Raw genomic sequence first — 20,390 nt, 5'->3', positions numbered from 1 at the left:
CAACTGTTTTCGCATTCAACTTCTGTTTATAAATGCCAGTATTATGCAAATGAACCGTTGTAGCTATCCGTTGATAAATCCCTGCATCATACTCATATTCCGGTATGACCTGCTGAGTACAGTGGATAGTACTCAGTCTTGCTCTATTTTCCCTAACCCCAGAGTATGAGTGCGTGTCAGATGGTGGTTTCTCCGAGGAGTAGGCTTCGTCCGTGTCGTCGAGGATGCCTGTGGAGTGGTGTTCCCGCTGCAGTTCAAGTCCAGGCTTAGCTCCAGTTATCTTTTGTTTTTCCGCTGCATTTATGTAAGACTTTTATAATGTTTGTAAGACGTGGATCTGTATGTCAACTTTGTCGTTTGTGTACCCCGGCCGGTCCTGGACGGGGATTTTAATGCACATTCTGCTTGGAATTCTATTCGGGAATTTCTGGGCGTGACACTTAGGCACCCAAAGAACTCTCTTGATGGAAACATTTTTGCCCCTCGGGCCTACATACTTAGCAACAACACGACCACTAGCATTCTTCCTAAGAACATAAGATGCATCAAAAGAACAATGTGAAGCATAATCATTAGGAATGATATTTTTGGCCTTAACAAAATTGCTAAGACCTTGGGGCCTCTTGATCATCACACTCTTGTCGACCTTTCCTTTTGGTGGAGGAACATACCCAAGACGCTCATGGTTGAAGTTGTCCCTTTGATAGCCTAGGTACTCCTTTAGGGCCTTACTACCCATATGGCACTTAAGTAGGCCATTGTGAAGGAGTCCCATAAGCTTCTCATTTTGCTTTTGCAAAGCACTCAAAGAAATAGAGTTAGTAGCACAAGCTTCAATGTCAATATCTTTGCATCTCACACATGATTCATTGCTTGGGAAAATTTTGGAACAAGACGGCTCGCTAGGGAGAGAGACACTATTCTTTAAGGTTTCGAACTTCTCTTCAAGAGAGAGGTATGCTTTGTCCAAGCCATCCACTCTCCCTTGAAGTTGAGCGTTCGCCACCTCAAGATTAGCATGAGACTCTTTGGTTTGCTTGTAGAGCCGTACCAAAGCCTCATTTTTCTCTCACGAATGAGCAAAGCCTCTTGCCTCTCAAGAGTTGCATATTGGTCCTCAATTCTCCCAAGCAACTCACTCAAGTGTGGTAGTGATTCCTTAGTTATGGACTTGAACAATTCGTCATCCATAACCTCATCCTCAACCTCATCCTCCTCATCACTAACAAGATCAACATTAAATGATTTGAGAGGAGAAGGTACCTTAGGCTCCTTTGCCATCCACTCGGTTGAACTCACTTCCACTCAAGGCACTAAGTATTGCATTGGCGGCTTGAGCGTTCTTGTGCTCGTTCTCGTCGTCCTCCTTGGTGGGATCTTCGGGATTCTGCAAAACATAGCCTTTTTCGACTATTCTCCAAATAGATGGGTTAATAGACTTCAAATGCATCTTCATCTTATGCTTCCAAGCGGCATAGTCCGTACCATTGAAGTACGGAGCTTTGCCGCTATAGGTACTCACATAAGATGTAGATGTAGTTGGATAGTCATAAGGAAACATAGCTCCCTTATCACCATCTTTGCCTTCCCCCATTTGGCCCGACATGATCTCTCCAAGCGATTAAGCCTAATTAGGATATTAGGCTCTGATACCAATTGAAAGGGTCAATTAGGCCTAGAGGGGGGGTGAGTAGGCTAATTTAAAACTTTATGCGGAAGCTAAAACTGAGTTAGGGTCGGAAAGTCTGATCCACAGTCAGACTATCCGAAAATATCAGATAGTCTGATGTTGGATCAGACTGTCTGATCCACTAAAGGAACACTACAAGTAGATCTAGTGCACAAACAAGAGTATGGCGCAAACAGCGACTAGATCTATAGCGGCACAAAAGGCAAAGCTAAATAATGGGAGAAGAGATATCACCAACAATGAAGTTCACCGAGTTGTTCCCTGAGTTCAAATCCTTGAGGGGATTCTACTCTCCGTTGAGGAGCTCACTAAGAGCCGGGTCTTTGCTAACCCTTTCCTCAAGAGGTTGCACTAAGCACTCCTCCTTCCACTAAGGGGTATCTCTTTCCTTGTGGAGGCGAGATCCGGCCTTCACAAACTTCTCCCGGCCAACCACATGTAGATCGGTGGCTCGGGAGTGACACCTAGCCGTCTAGGAGTCCTCAACCTCCAAGAGTAACAAACACCACACAGCTCTTGGTCAAACCCTAGTGCTCAAGATCGAGTGAAACACACACTAGGCCCTCAAACACCAAATCCACAACCACCAAGATCCACCACACAAAGAACAAAGAGTGATTTGAGAGAGGGAGAGAGAGCTCAAAGATCCAAAGCACCTTAGCACCAAGCTCAACCCAAAATGAATGTGAATGAATGAGTTGGGTAACCCTAGAAAAGGGTTAGGTGGGGGGTATTTATAGATGCCCCCAAAATGTGGCCGTTGGGAGAGAATCTTTTCATCCCACCTCGGAAAGTCCGAGGTGACATCGGATAGTCCGATGTTTTTGACCCCCAAGCAGGCCAGAGACAGAGAACGAAATTCTGGAGAATTTCGGACAATCCGATCGATCGGATAGTCCGATGTCATATCGGATATTCCGTAATTTTTGAACCAAGAATTTCATCCTCTCACAGAGACTCAAGTTCCATTGAATTTCGGAGTCTCTGGGTCATCGGATACTCCGATCACATCGGATAGTCTGATTTGAAACTCACTCAAGAGGAATAAAAAGCAATTCAAAACAGAGAGTGAAGTTCTGAGAAATTTCAGATAGTCCGAAGTATCGGATAGTCCGACCTTATATCGGATAGTCCGATATTTTTTAGCCAACACTCAGACCAAAGACAGTGAGCAAAGTTCTGTGAAATTTCAGATAGTCTGAGCATCGGATAGTCTGATCAACATCGGATAGTCCGACAGACATAAAACAGGAACACTTCAAATAAATGATTTTGAGCACTAGTGTTCTACCAATTATATGCATGTGGCATCCCTCTTAATAGTACGGCATCCTAATACTCAAGAACACAAGATATACATGAATTAGAAGACAATTACCACAAAAGATGCCGCAATACTTATTGTGTTGACATCCACTCCTTTTTCATCCTTGCATACATCTCAACAAAAAGCATTAGTTACCCTCTAATTGTGTTGTCATTAACACCAAAATAAATGAGGGGTCCTAGATGCACTTTCACCCTTCTTTGTAATTAACAGTAATGGCATTACTGTGAGTTCAATTTGAACTAACCAACATGTCATACATTAAAAACAAATGGAGCGTGAAAATAGCTTTTTTTTTTTGAGGTTATGTGACTAATTCCCTTGGACAAAGAACTTTAAAATAGAAAGGGAGAAAAGAACTGATTCAGTTTAATTATATGACTCGTTGCAGGCCGTTGATGTTTTGTAAGTCAGAGTTGGAAAGAAAATTTGAACTTGTGATGGCTGAAGGAACACGATAACTCTGGGTTGCATCCCGATGTGAACAGGTAATGTGTTGAGTTGCTTAATTTTTTTTCTCCAAATGACATAATTTGCAGTGGTAAAGTTTATACTATCAAAGTAAAGCCTGTTATGGGGACACCATGGCGCCTGCTCCTTTTTTCTATGTAAGCAAGGAATTTTGGCTGGTTCTATTAATTTTTCTTTGGTTGGATGTAAGGTGTAGTTTTCAGGTCATTGGAGGCTCTAAATATGCTTGTAACCCATGTGATTTCCTCTTATCACATTGAAGGCATCTCCTACTGTTCTGACCAGTATATTATATTTGTCGGTCCCCAGAGAATACTCATCATTACAAAATTTTTCTTTCCTTGAATTATTCACTGTCTTAGAGTACATAACCTTGCAATGCCTTACACTTGCTGAAAAGTACATCTCGTTGCCTTGCAATGCCACTTCCTTCTTGCTGCAGCACATTATTCGGTTTGCATTATGAATCAAGAAGTGGTTATAGGTTATAGTAGACATAAATATATTGGATGAACAGGAAGCCTAAAGATCCTCCCAGTGGGAGTCCATGTTTGGCCGGCTTGAGACCATCTTAACATTGAAGGTTCAGGAAATTGAACAAAGGTAAAAGGCGAGATGCTGATGTTAGGTATAGATGGCATGGATACCTGAATCAGTCCAAAGCTGCTTAGGTTGGAGGCACTTCTCGATAGGAATCCAAATAGGAATCCAAATACCTGAATCAGAGTGTTGTCCTTATTGACAATCATATATTGTTTTAATGAAAATATTGCATTTTATTATGCATCTGATTGTTATTGTAAATGTTGCGAGGGATGGTATGATTTCATAATATATAAGTGCATTGTTTGCCGACAGAAAAATGATGAGTTGGACAGCCAGAGGCAGTGACACAAACTGCCATCAGACAAGCCCACTAATTATGTTTGAGTTTTTGGGTTGTTCCCCATCTTTTAGTGATTATTTCATACTCCGTGGATGATGTTTAACACCGTGCAACAGAGTTGACTGAATCTGAGAAATGTGACTGCATGAAAAGCACTACCATTATGTTAGATCTCATCTCACAGTGTTCCTTAATGGATGTGTATAGCTTTGCTCAAGATCTAGAAAGGGCATGCAAATATCACTCCATATATATAACTCTCTTTATCATTTCTTTCTTAAGTGAATTATAAATTTATCATATTTTGGTGTTTTATTTGCATTACCAAGTTTCGCCGTAACGTTAGTGCGGGCATATTACTAGTTTAAATAGGAGACTTATTACCGTAACTTAAGTTGCAGCTTTAGGCTTTCCCTGCTGTGTTCATGTGAAAAAACGTTGCAGCTCGGGGCGGCTCGAGAAAGCAACCGACGGCACGGAAACGGCAACAACAGTAGTTGCGGAACCAACAAACGAGCACCAGCACCACAGGTAACTGCTAGGAACCATCAACAGCACCAGCACCACAGGCAACAGATAGGAACCATCAACACTACGGTGTAACTCTATTTGTCTTTAATAATTTTTAAAATTTTCATGTTAGCAAAAAAATATTACTGTATGAACTGTACATTTGAGCACTAATTCAATTTATGTCATACATCAAATATATTTAACATAAAGTATAATATTATGATATACCAATTCATGCAGATATATAATGCATATATGTGTGCCCCATGTCATAATGCATAATAATATGATATTAAACATATATGATAATGCATATAACTGTGTCTTAAGTCATAATGCATAATAATATGATACATAGTGTATATATCCGTGACACGCAAAATAATTCACAATGGCGTTGATATCAATATTTATTCATCTCACAAGCGTCCTTTTTTTTGTGTGGCGTGCGTGTGTATATATCTACGTCATTATAATGCCTCGCAAGTGGGTGGTATTTCTTTATATAATATAGTGCATTTTCATATTACAATTATTTTTCTATTACATGCCCATGCTAATGCTATGGGGATACATTTGATAACTCAAAATGAAAAAGATATAACATGATAGGGACTTTTTATATTTTAAAGGCGTTACATTTCCACTAGAATGGATGCTATTAAGGTTGAAGAAAAAAAAACATAAATAGTTATGCCACTGACAATCACGCGGTACCATACATGTTTCTTCTGACGTGCTATAGAAAAAGAAATGATAATTGTCAGCATGTTTCGAATTTTTAATTTATTTTTCTAAAACATGAATATAAACCATGAATATTAAAATGATCTTTTACAACAAAACTTAAAAAACATGTGTTATTACATGTCATTGTTCACCGATCAAGAACATCTTTATACACGATATTTCCTGTACTCCTTCCTATGGGGTCCACTTCTTTTTTAGGCTTGGCCAAAATCCTTGTCGTTTTCCTTGACACCCCTCTTGATAATGCAACATAAAGCTGCTCATGCGAGAATACAGGCTCTGGAAGATAGATACCGATATTTGGGATGGTTTGTCCCTGCGATTTATTGTCATTGCGAAACTTAGATGTATTGGAAATTGCTTTCTCTTAAACATGAAAGGAAGGGAAATATCATCTGAAGGAGATAGAGGGATCCTTGGTATGAACACCATTTTGCGTGCATGATGTCCACCAACGATTTCAGCATCAATTGCATTGTCTTGGAATGCCCTGATCATTAGTCTTGTTCCATTGCATAGTCCATTGTTAAGATCAAGGTTGCGGAGAAGAATAACAGGGCAGTTGACTTAACTTTCATCTCATGTGGAGGGAGGCCATTTGGAGTTATCGTGTTCAGAAAGTAAGGGTAATTATTTTGGGAATCATCATCGACAGAATCAAAGATATGATAGATCTTTTACTTGCTAGGAAACCTGTCGATCATCTTCATGTTCAGCTTATGCACTAAATCATTTTTTGTTGAGAGAATGGCCCGTGTGCTCATATATTCCACGGAGGTCGTATTTCTCTCATCATTGAGCGAGGGGAACACATATTCAATCGGTGTGTTCACTGAATCTTCAATGTCTGCATAACCAATGACAATTTCATCAGGCAGATGGACGTAATCATCTGCGAGACTCCGATCATGTTTTCCGTCTCGTTTCCAATCCGAAGTAGATAATCTGAAAACCACGGGTCAGATTGAGCCCTCATGTTACGCGAAAGGCGTATCTTCCTTTTTTTTTCCATAAATAAGATCTCTGCAAGGTAGAATTAATTATCTGTGTCCTTGTCCCACGTGTCACCACGGGAAGAACTTGTCTAAAATCACCACCAAATACAATGACCTTTCCTCCAAATGGCAATGAACAACCCATAATGTCTTGAAGGGATCTATCAAGAGTCTCAACCGCGTGACGCTTTGTCATTGCAGCTTCATCCCAAATAATTAAGGACGCCATGCGAAGCAACTCCGCAGTGCCACTTCGCTTCATGAAGTTGCACATGCTATTGTGAGCAATTTTAATAGGGATTTTGAATCTCGAGTGCGCAGTACGTCCTCCGGGCAAAATCAACACTGCTATACCTGACGTCGCAGTTGCAATGGCTATTAATCCCTCAGATCGCACTCTAGCAAGAAGCGCCTTGTACATAAACGTTTTGCCAGTGCCACTTAGGGCGTCTATAAAAAATATATGGCTCTTCTTATTATTTACATGATCAATTTTATTGCTATCATCAAATCCTCGCACGTGGTTGAGAAGAACTCTCAAGTAGAATCTATCCCCTTCAATATCATTGATCATGTAACTAAGACCCTCTTTGTTTAGGCTTAGGCTTATTGGTTTAGACTTTTAAGTCAACTTATTGGCTTATATGATCTATATGCCGGTAGATTTAATGTCCTAAGTTTAGTTATGGAGTCATACATCTACCTCACATAAGAAAAAAAAGCTTCTCCAACCTAGCTTTTGGTTTAATAGTGTTAGAGTAGCTTATAGCTTCAAAAAAGCCAAACGGAAAAACTGCTTGTTTGTTTAGACGTAGACTTTTCGGCTTATAAGTTGGCTTATAAGCCTAAACAAAAAGGGCCTAATAAGAAGAGCCAGGTATTTTTTTATAGACGGCCTAGGTGGCACTGGCAAAACGTTTCTGTACAAGGCGCTTCTTGCTAGAGTGCGATCTGAGGGATTAATAGCCATTGCAACTACTATCTGGTATAGCAGCGTCGATTTTGCCCGGAGGACGTACTACACACTCGAGATTCAAAATCCCTATTAAGATTGCTCACAACATGTGCAACTTCACGAGGCAAAGTAGCACTACGGAGTTGCTTCGAATGTCGTCCTTAATTATTTAGGAAGAAGCTGCAATGACGAAGCGTCAAGCGGTTGAGACTCTTGATAGATCCCTTCAAAACATTATGGGTTGTTCATTGCCATTTGGAGGAAAGGTCATTGTATTTGGTGGTGATTTTAGACAAGTTCTTCCCGTGGTGACACGTGGGACAAGGGCACAGATAATTGATGCTACCTTGTAGAGATCCTATTTATGGAAAAATATAAGGAAGATACGCCTTTCGCGTAACATGAGGGCTCAATCTAACCCGTGGTTTTCAGATTATCTACTTCGGATTGGAAACGAGACGGAAAACACGATCAGAGATGATTACGTCCGTCTGCCAGATGAAATTGGCATTGGTTATGCAGACATTGAAGATTCAGTGAACACACTGATTGAATATGTGTTCCCCTCGCTCAATGATGAGAGAAATACGACCTCCGCGGAATATATGATCACACGGGCCATTCTCTCAACAAAAAATGATTTCGTGGATAAGCTGAACACGAAGATGATCGACAGGTTTCCTAGCAAGTAAAAGATCTATCATAGCTTTGATTCTGTCGATGATGATTCCCAAAATAATTACCCTTTGCACTTTCTGAACACGATAACTCCAAATGGCCTCTCTCCACATGAGATGAAAGTTAAGGTCAACTGCCCTGTTATTCTCATCCGCAACCTTGATCCTAACAATGGACTATGCAATGGAACAATACTAATGATCAGGGCATTCCAAGACAATGCAATTGATGCTGAAATCGTTGGTGGACATCATGCACACAAAAGGGTGTTCATACCAAGGATCCCTCTATCTCCTTCAGATGATATTTCTCTTCCTTTCAAGTTTAAGAGAAAGCAATTTCCAATACGTCTAAGTTTCGCAATGACAATTAATAAATCGCAGGGACAAACCATCCCAAATGTCGGTATCTATCTTCTAGAGCATGTATTCTCGCATGGGCAGTTTTATGTTGCATTATCAAGAGGGGTGTCAAGGAAAACGACAAGGATTTTGGCCAAGCCTAAAAAATAAATGGACCCCACAGGAAGGAGCACAAGAAATATCGTGTATAAGGACGTTCTTGATTGGTGAACAATGACATGTAATAACACATGTTTTTAAGTTTTGTTGTAAAAGATCATTTTAATATTCATGGTTTATATTCATGTTTTAGAAAAATAAATTAAAAATTCAAAACATGCTGACAATTATCATTTCTTTTTCTATAGCACGTCAGAAGAAACATGTATGGTACCGCGTGATTGTCAGTGGCATAACTATTTATGTTTTTTTTTTGCTTCAACCTTAATAGCATCCGTTCTAGCGGAAATGTAATGCCTTTAAAATATAAAAGAGTGAAGTGCACCGGCGGTCCTCAAACTTGTCGAGGTGTGTCATCTAGGTCCCTATACTCTCAAATTGCACTTTAAGGTCCCTAAACTCGATTATGCGCCCATTAGTAGTCCAAACCAGCCTCGGGATGACTTTTGGCCGACGTGGCATCGTGTGACGTGGATGGTGCTCGCCAGCTGCGGGGGTAATATTGCAATGGAGCCCTCCTTTTTTTTCCAATCGTCACACACACACCTCCCCTGTGTCCCCTCGAGTTCTTCGCGTCAGAGACGAGCGGCGGCGAGGCAGGCGACGCAAGGCGGCGATCGCCGGCGATTGGTGCTGACTCGAGAGGTTCATTCAGACGAAGGGTAGAGAGGTTGGGGGAGGTTCTTAATCTGGACTAGACGACGGCACCGTGGAGTGACGATGGTGGCAAGATTGCAGCGGCAAGATGAAGCCGCGCCTGTTTATGGTGAGTCCATCGATCCTCAATTTCTGTTTGTTCGTACCTTTAGAGCAATGGTATGTAGTCATGTACGTGTGTTCTGGTAGAAATTTCAGGATTTGGCTGCTAGGTAGATGCATTTGTCTATTTCTGTGTAAAGTTAGGTTTTTTTCTTGTACGGGTAATCCTGTTTGTGGATGGTAGATAAATGATGTGGTGGTGCATTGTTGGACTGTAGGTGTGGATTCGGATGAGTTTTCAGTCAAGGTTCACCATGGGGGTTTTTTTGTTGGTCATGGTAATCTGCGGTCTTATGTGGATGGCAAAGTTAGTTGGTTTGATCATATTGAGATAGACACTTGGTCTCCACTGTGGTTGGATCAATTTGTTGAGGATTTGGGGTACTTAAGGACTCCCAGCTTGAAGTATTACTGGTTATTACCAGGCAAGGGTATGTCTGATGGTCTCAGAGTGATTGCATGTGACACAGATACAAATGTGATGGCCTCAGTGGTTGACAAGTGCAGGAATTTGGTTGTATATTTCGATCATGATGACAAAGTTGGAGGTATTGACTGGGATGATATTATGAATAATCCAGTTGTGCAATTACCTAAGGTTATCAGCCCTACCAAGCCAACCAAGGTGAATCCTATTGATAATCTTGGTGGAAAAAGCCAGGAGCAACAACAGAGCAAGCTAAGAGGGAAAAAGGTGCAAGAAGATGTATGTGATGAAGAAAGCAGTGGGGCAGGTAGTGATGATAGTGATGACAGTGAAGATTCAGATTTCTATGACAGTGATTATGAGCTGGATGATGGTGATGATGATTTGTTTGTGGATTATGTTGATGAAAATGTGGTAGATGAGGGTGTTGCCAAAGGAAAGAAGATAGCAAAGGGAAAGAAGTCCAGAGGAAGCAGACTTAAGGGGGATCTAGCAATTGTTGCTGTAGGAGATGATGAGATATCAAGTGATGATGAAGATATTGGAGAATATGAAGATACAATTGGAGTTAGGTTAAAGTTCAAGTCTTTTGCACAAGAGGACATGAACAATCCTACATTCTTTGTAGGACTTGTTTTCCCTTCAGTTGAGAAATTGAGGCAGGCAATTACAGAGTATAGTGTAAGAAACAGAGTTGAGATCAAACTACCAAGAAATGATAAAAAGAGGCTAAGAGCTCACTGTGCAGAAGGTTGCCCATGGAACCTGTATGCATCCTGGGATAGCAGGGTGAAAACTTTTGTGGTTAAGACTTATAATGGAGACCACAATTGTCAAAAGGAGTGGATCCTGAAGAGATGCACCTCAAAGTGGCTGGCAGGAAAGTATCTTGAAGCATTCAGAGCTGATGACAAGATGAGTCTTTCCAGATTTGCAAAGACAGTGCAACTTGAATGGAATTTGACACCTTCAAGGAGTAAGTTGGCTAGAGCTAGAAGAATTGCATTGAAAAGCATCCATGGAGATGAGGTTGAGCAATACAACTACTTGTGGGATTATGGGAAAGAATTGAGGAGAAGCAACCCTGGAACTTCTTTCTTCCTAAAGCTTCAAGGAAGCCTTTTCAGCCAATGTTACATGTCACTTGATGCTTGCAAGAGAGGATTCCTAAGTGGTTGTAGACCCTTGATATGTCTGGATGGTGCTCACATAAAGACAAAGTTTGGTGGACAACTGCTTACTGCTGTTGGGATTGATCCAAATGATTGTATATATCCAATTGCCATGGCAGTAGTTGAGGTGGAATCTCTAAGTACTTGGAAATGGTTCTTGGAGACACTGAAAGCTGATCTTGGGATTGATAACACTACTCCCTGGACTATAATGACTGACAAACAAAAGGTATGTGATGTAATAATTTCTGATTAATCATTGTCAATTTCCTTCAATATTACTCACTGCCAGCCACTTATGTGTTTCATCTACCTTCAATACCAGGGTTTAATCCCAGCTGTCCAGCATGTCTTTCCAGATTCTGAGCATAGGTTCTGTGTCAGACACCTCTACCAACTTTCAACTTAGTTTCAAGGGAGAGGTCCTGAAAAATCAATTGTGGGCATGTGCTAGGTCTTCTTCAGTAGTACAGTGGAACAAGAATATGGATGAGATGAAGAACTTAAACAAGGATGCTTTTGAGTGGCTTGAAAAGATGCCACCTAATAGGTAAGAGCTTTTTTCTCTGAATACCCTAAGTGTGACATCTTGTTAAATAATAATTGTGAGGTATTCAACAAGTATATCTTAGAGGCTAGAGAGCTACCTATACTGAGCATGTTAGAGAAAATTAAGGGCCAACTAATGACTAGGCACTACAACAAACAAAAAGAGTTGGCTGAACAGATGCAAGGCCTTGTATGCCCCAAGATAAGGAAGAAGGTCCTGAAAAATGCAAATGCAGCTAACTTGTGCTATGCATTACCAGCTGGCCATGGGATCTTTCAAGTACATGAGAGAGATATGCAGTATATTGTGGATATCAATACTAAGCATTGTGACTGCAGGAGATGGGACATTACAGGAATCCCATGTAACCATGCCATATCATGTCTTAGACATGAGAGGATCTCAGCTGAAAGTGTCCTGCCTGATTGCTACTCAACTGAGGCATTCAACAGGGCTTATGGTTTCAATGTATGGCCATGTAATGACAAGAGCAAGTGGGAGAAGGTGAATGGTCCTAAAATTCTACCACCTGTGTATGAGAAGAAGGTAGGCAGACCAAAGAAGTCTAGGAGAAAGGCTCCACATGAGGTGCAAGGGAAAAATGGACCTAAGTTGTCAAAGCATGGAGTGATCATTCATTGCAAACACTGTGGTGAAGAGAATCATAATTCAGGTGGCTGCAATTTGAAGAAGCAAGGTATTAGCTCTGAAGAGTCCAAAAAGATTGTTGCCACAGCAAAACAAGCAGCTTCAATGGAGAATGAAGATAATGTAAATGACCCAATTAATGTGATCTTACAGGTAAAAAATGAGTTGTTTAATTTGTGGTTGATTAATTTTGATACATGATTGTTGATGTGCATTACCTGTATGCATGCAGGATGTTATATCAGAAGGTGTTCCTGCTTCTCAAACTGGATCTACTCTCATGTCACAACTTGGAAATACTGTCATGAGTCAAATGATGGAGCAGGTATATTACTCCCTGTTCACTTAGTTTAACTCCCTGTTGTTACTCTGATTTGCAGCCAACTCAGAGTTCAATAATCTCCGCGTGATTGTCAGTGGCATAACTATTTATGTTTTTTTTTTCTTCAACCTTAATAGCATCCGTTCTAGTGGAAATGTAACGCCTTTAAAATATAAAAAGTCCCTATCATGTTATATCTTTTTCATTTTGAGTTATCAAATGTATCCCCGTAGCATTAGCATGGGCATGTAATAGAAAAATAATTGTAATATGAAAATGCACAATATTATATAAAGAAATACCACCCACTTGCGAGGCATTATAACGATGTAGATATATACACACGCACGCCACACAAAAAAAAGGACGCTAGTGAGATGAATAAATATTGATATCAACGCCATTGTGAATTATTTTGCGTGTCGCGGATATATGCATTATGTATCATATTATTATTCATTATGACTTAAGACATAGATATACGCATTATCATATATCTTTAATATCATATTATTATGCATTATGACATGGGGCACAGATATATGCATTATATATCTGCATGAATTGGTATATCATAATATTATATTTTATGTTAATATATTTGATGTACGACATAAATTAAATTAGTGCTCAAATGTACAGTTCATACAGTAATATTTTTTTGCTAACATGAAAATTTTAAAAATTATTAAAGACAAATAGAGTTACACCGTAGCTTTTACCACAGGCATGTTACTAGTTACACCTGGGGAAAATGCATGTGGTGCTGGTTCCTAGCAGTTGACTGTTATTCAATTCCTTTAAAAAGAAAAATGCTAGAAATATCAAATAGATCATATAAATGAGCAATGCATATGTCTGATTCAAATCTTGATGCTACTGATCAACCCAATAATATACCAAACTGCTTATTTCATCACCATGATTTATTTCTGCAGATCCCAATTACCTTTTACCATATGTTTAAATGTGATAAACTGTACAGTATGCTCATTTCAATAATATTTTCATAAGATAATATGCGTAGTTTAATTTCAATTTTCTTGGGTCTGAAACATGCAATTAATTGACCACTGTAAAGCATACAATTTTATTGGGCCTGAAATCATACAATTTTATTTATCAACCTTGTCCAATTCATGGCAAAATTTGGATCAGTGATGAATCTTGATAAATCTAGTCTAAAACTGGGATGAGCAATGAATAATGGTTTGATCATACAAAAATCACGGCCACTCAACCTTTGCATATTTTTAGACAAAAATCAGGGTTGATCATCTTGTGTCAAAGAATAATGGTATGAGAACACATAATCAAATTGTATGGATGCACCTTAGCATAACATAGTGGATCAGTACAGGTTGAAATTTGTAGTCAGTACAGGTTGTGATCAGGTATTTATTACTGAGAATCCTAAATATGTTCAGCAATATACATGTTGTTACAAGTATTTCTCTTAGCAATTCAGTGTACCATCTGTAGTTCACATCCTTGTTCATTTCGTTATATCAAACAAATTCTGTAGGTGTGACAACGAGATGAACTATCCACTATGGTAAATAATCTATATTATAATGTAATCATCCATCAATTTGTCAATGATGCTGGTAACAAGTAGAAGATTTATTGAGGCAGCCAAAACCAAACTGTGTAAAAATTGCTAGCATCATCATTTACTTGACATTGCATTTCAGACTATGCTTTACAAATCTAACAGGATTACAAAACATAGACCAACGAGCAATAATAACAAATTACTTAGAGCAGCGGAAAAAAATAGCCTGAGATGCAATCTAAAGTGCAAACCTGAGATTTTTTTTCTTAAGAAAAAAAAAAGAAAACAATCAGAGCAGTTTTTATGACTAAAAGAATAGGAAGTACAAAGGCACTCACAATTAGAGTTCAGTTCTTCAGTAATGTATATCCAAGATTCAGTCTCAACGCACCTGAGTGTGGCAGCCCTAACACTTTCCAATGCTGAGAAAAGAAAACTATTTTAGTAAATATTTCCATTATTAGAAGCTTTAATCAGTTGCTATAGGATATGTAGTGGTCATTGATATATTAACAGCTTGAATATGTGTCTGAAATTATATTGATTGCAAAGCAACAAATTTGTGAACGAAAAAGGAAATTAAAACAAATTTATAAATTCAGACAAATGACCGAATTGACCTGTTCTTTCATTATGTGGGTGTGTTCAGATTAAAATGTCTTAGAAGGCAACTTTAGAACATGTTATTCATCAAATGAAAAACAAAACTTCAGAACAGGCAGGCTACTGATGGACAGAGAGAACATATTAGAGATGGGGGAAGAGAGAGAAGGGCCATAGGTATAATACCACAAATCGCTAAGCAATTCCATCGTATATATTCAGCCCAGTAAAAGTAATAGGACAAATTGCTGTAATGTCCTAATTTTCCAACCCAAATTAAACTGTTTTTAAATGGAGCATATCATCATGAAATTTATTAGCCTGAACTTCAAAGATATCATCACCATGCAGTTTATTTTACCAAAATTAGCAGCTGAGCTCTATGTCATCATGAACATTACTTCACCGACAATCCAATGATTTCCCAAACCCTGAGAACTACGAGTCACTTCACCGAAACCCCCTAAAATCTCATCTCTAAGTAGGATTTAACTTTTAAGGATCGCTTCATATATAAGATTCGTGCTATTAAAATTTCATGATGTCATAAAGATTAAATCAGAGACACCAGTAATCAGTGATTCGGCTACACCAGTACTCAGTAATTAAATCAGAGACACCACTTTAGAACAGGTTAGTCATCAAATGAAAAACAAAACTTCAGAACAGGAGGGCTACTGATGGACAAAGAGAACATATTAGAGAGAGAACTTTTACGGTACAATATACTGGTAATATATACTACCATTATAAATGATCTAACGGTGTAGATTGATTTACCTACCCACTTACAGTATAAAATTAAAAAGGGCATATTTGTCTTTCTATTTTATTGCGCATAAGTATTCCATATATTCTAGCATACAAGCACCGGGTGTTCCCCCGCTAGATCCAATAGTGATTCTGATTCCCCATTCCCGTCGTTCACCCCAGGCAAAGGCCATCTTCAGATTAAATTCTTCAGATTAAAATGGTATAGAGTATTTGTAAGAACATGACCCTTCTTGCAGGAGTGCATGAACGAAGAGGGTAAAGATTAATAATAGACATATGTAGGCTGTACAAGTATGCATTTTCATGCACAGATTCAGGGTGTGCATGGTGTTTAATTCTAACTCTGGCTCGGCAGAGGGCACTGCATTGCCGGCCGGCTTGCCGCCAGTATGCGGGACTGCATGTGGCCATGCCGCCACGGGGAGATGGTGACTGTTCACTTTGGCGGGAAGCGGGACACCGAGGAATTCAACCGCCGACAAGGACGAATTGCGCTGCCGGCAGGGCTCATCTCTACCTCTCACTCGCGAGCTTGAGTCACATGACGGCGTCAACAGATAGGGATTGATCTGAAGAACGAATTTCTAAATTGTCCTTACAAATTTTTAGCATATTTCTATCATACCCTTGTAAATACTAGTAGTATATACTGGTAGTACATTATACCGTAAAAGTTCCTTGGGGGGCTTGGGGGAAGAGAGGTATATTATACCTTTTTGGAACTGGACTCTGTAAACTGAGGAATGAGACGAGGGTGCGTCGTGTCGAGGCTTCACTTATCCCGCAGCAATTCCAACCTTGACAAATGAAATGAAATTGAGCAATGATCTGAAATCCGAGTATTGGAAATCAGAGGCACCAGTAATCAGTGATTTTGTTCCAACATTTGCACACAAACAATGAAAAGAGAAGAAACAGCAGGTATTACCTTCCCTGTAAGAGGGCAATGGGCTTAGGCGGTGATATGCGATCTTGCGGAGCTGAAAGGGGATTAGGGGGTGGGGGAGAGAGGTGTGGGTGAGGTTTAGGGCGTGGGGGAGAGCGGCGCTGGGAGTGGTCGTCGGGGGAGCCACCGCTCGGCTCAAGCGGTGATGTGCGATCTGGCGGCACAAGGAGCACAGGAGCGGTCATGGTGAGGTGCGGCGGCAGTCATCGGAGGCGGCGCAGGTAGGTTCCAGAGGCGGAGGCGCGGTTGCCGGAATGCCGGTGCGGAGGATCGGTGCGGCGTGCGAGGCAGGGAGCGATCGGCCCAAATCGCTAGTGGGAGAACAACTAATAATATAGCGAATCGCTCGGACACGTTTTTTTTTTTTGTTTTTCACTTCTTTTATGTGATTTTCCTATACGTATCAAGCATATATATATATATATATATATATATATATATATATATATATATATATATATATATATATATATATATATATATATATATATATATATATATATATATATATATATATATATATATATATATATATATATATATATATATATATATATATATATATATATATATATATATATATATATATATATATATATATATATATATATATATATATATATATATATATATATATATATATATATATATATATATATATATATATATATATATATATATATATATATATTCTTCTTTTTCCAATTTACGTCAGATTCTTGTTTTTCCTTCTTTTTAGATTTCCTTTTTATATGAGTTATTTACGTGGAGACTTTCTACATATAAATTTGACATATATAATTAAAATTTCTATATATAGCCTTTTTATATATAAAGTTTCTTTATATAGACTTTATATATTAAAAAGTTTATATGCAGAAAGTTTGTACATATAAAATCTATACCCAAAAAGTTTTCACACAGATAATTTATAAAAAAAGTTTCTGCTTGTAAATTTTATATAGAATATATATATGTGCAATTAGGAGTTAGTTTATAAATTTTAGTGGAAATAAAAAAAAAGCTAATCAACACTAGATATTTTTGGAAAAAAACAATCCTATTATCAAAACAAATCCTGTAACAGAAAAAACGCTATTCATGATAAGAATGCGTAGATTGGTTTTTTAACCAAAGATTAACGCTAATCATTATTAGACACGTAATTAGACGTATAATTAGGATGAAGTCTGTCGGTTCGCGAGATTTCCTCGTCACGAACGTTCGTGGGGTAGACCCACCCGCGGTCGGCGCACGTCGGATGGGAACGGGGAACGCGAGCGCGAGGGGGAGGGTGGGATTGGGCCGGAGTGAGGAGTGGTAGGTGGTACGGGAGGCAATCCGAACCGTTTGATCGGATGTAGATGAATAGAGAGAGTTGGATTTGATGAATGAAGTATGAAGGATGTAAACATCAGTTGGTGAATTTTAATCCGGAAACTTCTGGCTTGTAAATTACACCGATTTTGGGCCAAATACAAGCCTTCCAAGCAGTCCCTAAGTGTAAGAAATGCTTATCTTTTTAGATAATAGGGCTAGTACCCATGTGTATGTAGGGCTGTCAACGAGCCGAGCTCGAGCGAGCTTCCCTATGTAGGCTCGAGCTTGGAACAGACTCGAGCCAAGCTCGACTAGTCGAGCCTAATTTGACATCGAGCTTGGAATTAAGCTCGGGCTCGTTTCGTTCGAGCCTCGAGCCTTTTCTCGAGCTTGCTATTGGAAACTCAGCCACGAGCTTGCTCCATTAAAGAAAAAGTAGAACTTTGGGTGTTTGGATACATTAGTCCTCGGACTAAAACATTAGTCCTTTTTAGTCCTAGCATGTTTGGTTGAAGGGACTAAATAGGACTAAAACCACATTAATTGAGCTGCCTAGTAGGTATTCATAGGTACTTTTTTAATGAACATGCATTGCACAAAACACCCCCTCATGCAGCCACAGATCAACCAAGACCATCTCGCGACAAATTGTGTATTCTAAACAGATTTACAGTAGAGAATACAAAGTACAAGAAAATTTGTTCACAATACAGAGTTAAAATTCAACACAGTTTCAGGCCATCAAGCACAGTTTGACAGCACCACCATATGCAGACATATAGCATACATAATGAAATGTACAGTACATGAAAATGCAAATTCCCGCATACATATCAGTTACATGAAAAATGCAAATTCCCGCACCAGATCCGCCACGGCCTGAGGAAGCTTGGCTGAATCCGTACTTGGCGGCGTCAACGGAGGTGGCTTCGTGATGTGCTTGTGACTGGGAGAAAAAATCAAACATGTCGTCGTCGTGCCCGGCCATGGCTGAAGGGCTACGAGCGGCGGCTAGCGTGGGGCAGCGGCGTGAGCTCACGCGCGGCGGCGGCGGCGGCGGCGGCCGTGGGAGCTTGCGCTCGGCGGCGGCGTGAGCTTGCGCCTTGCGCCGGATGGGGGGAGCGGAGTAGCCGAGTGGTACAGGAGAGAGTGAAGTGAGAGAGAGAGAGAGTGAAGTGAGAGTGACAGGATAGGGTTGGGACCGCTTTGCTATAGGTTTTTAGACCGTATAAGCTCCTCCCCCAGTGATATATGGGCCTATGCTGTTTTAGTCTCTTTTAGTTCCTCCCGTTTGATATTTTAGAGGCTAAAAGGGACTAATTTGAAGGGACTTATGGATTAGTCCCTCCAACCAAACATCACCTTTGATGATTTGATGGAGAAAAGTAGTACTACTAGTACTACTTTGGAAAGTGAGACAAGAAGTTAAACAAATGCCATACTCTGTGATGGATTTGCAGTGGACAGCACCAGTTGTCTTGTTGATGGAAGAATTCAATGAGGAGAGAGACAGAGGGGATGGATAAAGGAGAGAAACAAAGAGAAGGTGGAGGTCGTCGAGCTATTCGAGCTCAGCTCACCAGCCTTGTGAGCTAAAGGCAAGCTCAAGCTCGATTTGATTATCAGACGAGCCGAGCTTGAATTGAACTTATAACGAGTCGAACTCGAGCTGTTTGTGAGCCTCGAGCTTTTTTTTGACAGCCCTATATATATGGCGTTCTAGTGTTCCCAGAAAATTCGTACTAAAAAAATTAGCATGGCCTGTTATTGAAATATTTCTCACTAAAAAAGAAATGCAGCAGTGACCATAAGTCCCACGTTATTTTGTCCTACATAGATCAGGGCCCATTAGTTAGCCGTGAGCTGATTTTAAGCCAAAATGTCTTATAAGCAATAAAAAATAATGTATAAGTAAAAAAATTACATATGTATCCATAGCGATTTGAAAGGTAAATGGTAAAAGAACTACAGTATTCTAAAACAATTTAATATTAAATTTTAAAATTAATTTTTTTTGCAACAACCATAGGCAGCAGCTGGGGCGTACCTACCAATAGTTTACCGGTGTCATATGACACCGGGTAGATTATCTAATTTTAGCTAATTTATATCATGCTAATTAGTATAATCGGTCAATAATTAAATAATTAGTATGTTTAGGACCTCGATAAATTTTATTCTGGGTTCGCCACTGACCATAGGGCTTCACCTCACGCCATTTCCATAGGCTATTAGAGATCACACAATCAATCAATCTTGCTTTCCATTCAAAGTCTTCATTTATGATTATTTCAGAATGATTGTTGGGAAGTACTCACTCCTTATAAGTTTGCTTGGACTTATTTCTAAGAGTAAATTTCACAGAACTACAAGTACTTTGGTCAAATTATCAGAAAACTACAGATTTAACATGATGTATTATAAAACTACATATTTAACACTAATTTTATCATAGAACTACAGATTTAAGGTAAAATATCGCAAAAAGTATAGATTTAATAACAAAGTTATCACAAAACTATAGGTTT

The 20,390-nt window shown here is 39.4% G+C and overlaps 1 protein-coding gene and 1 long non-coding RNA gene across 2 annotated transcripts; one reads left to right on the top strand and one right to left on the bottom strand.

Annotated features, from left to right (window-relative positions):
• Positions 1 to 11,476: 11,476 nt before the first annotated feature.
• LOC136351835 (uncharacterized) lies at positions 11,477 to 12,752 on the top strand. The gene is made up of 3 exons (XM_066304255.1): positions 11,477 to 12,495; positions 12,575 to 12,667; positions 12,723 to 12,752. The coding sequence occupies exons 1-3, from the start codon at positions 11,803 to 11,805 to the stop codon at positions 12,750 to 12,752; spliced, it is 816 nt and encodes a 271-aa protein (XP_066160352.1). The 5' UTR covers positions 11,477 to 11,802.
• A 1,569-nt stretch (positions 12,753 to 14,321) lies between these two features.
• Positions 14,322 to 16,847, bottom strand: LOC107278807 (uncharacterized). The gene is made up of 3 exons (XR_003238515.2): positions 16,525 to 16,847; positions 16,309 to 16,424; positions 14,322 to 14,641 (listed from the first exon to the last, which is right to left on the bottom strand). It is a non-coding gene; the product is annotated as an uncharacterized lncRNA (long non-coding RNA).
• Positions 16,848 to 20,390: the final 3,543 nt, after the last annotated feature.

Source organism: Oryza sativa, chromosome 9 (genome assembly GCF_034140825.1).
Source record: "Oryza sativa Japonica Group chromosome 9, ASM3414082v1".
Lineage (NCBI taxonomy): Eukaryota > Viridiplantae > Streptophyta > Magnoliopsida > Poales > Poaceae > Oryza > Oryza sativa.
This window is presented reverse-complemented; position numbering and strand designations above follow the sequence as displayed.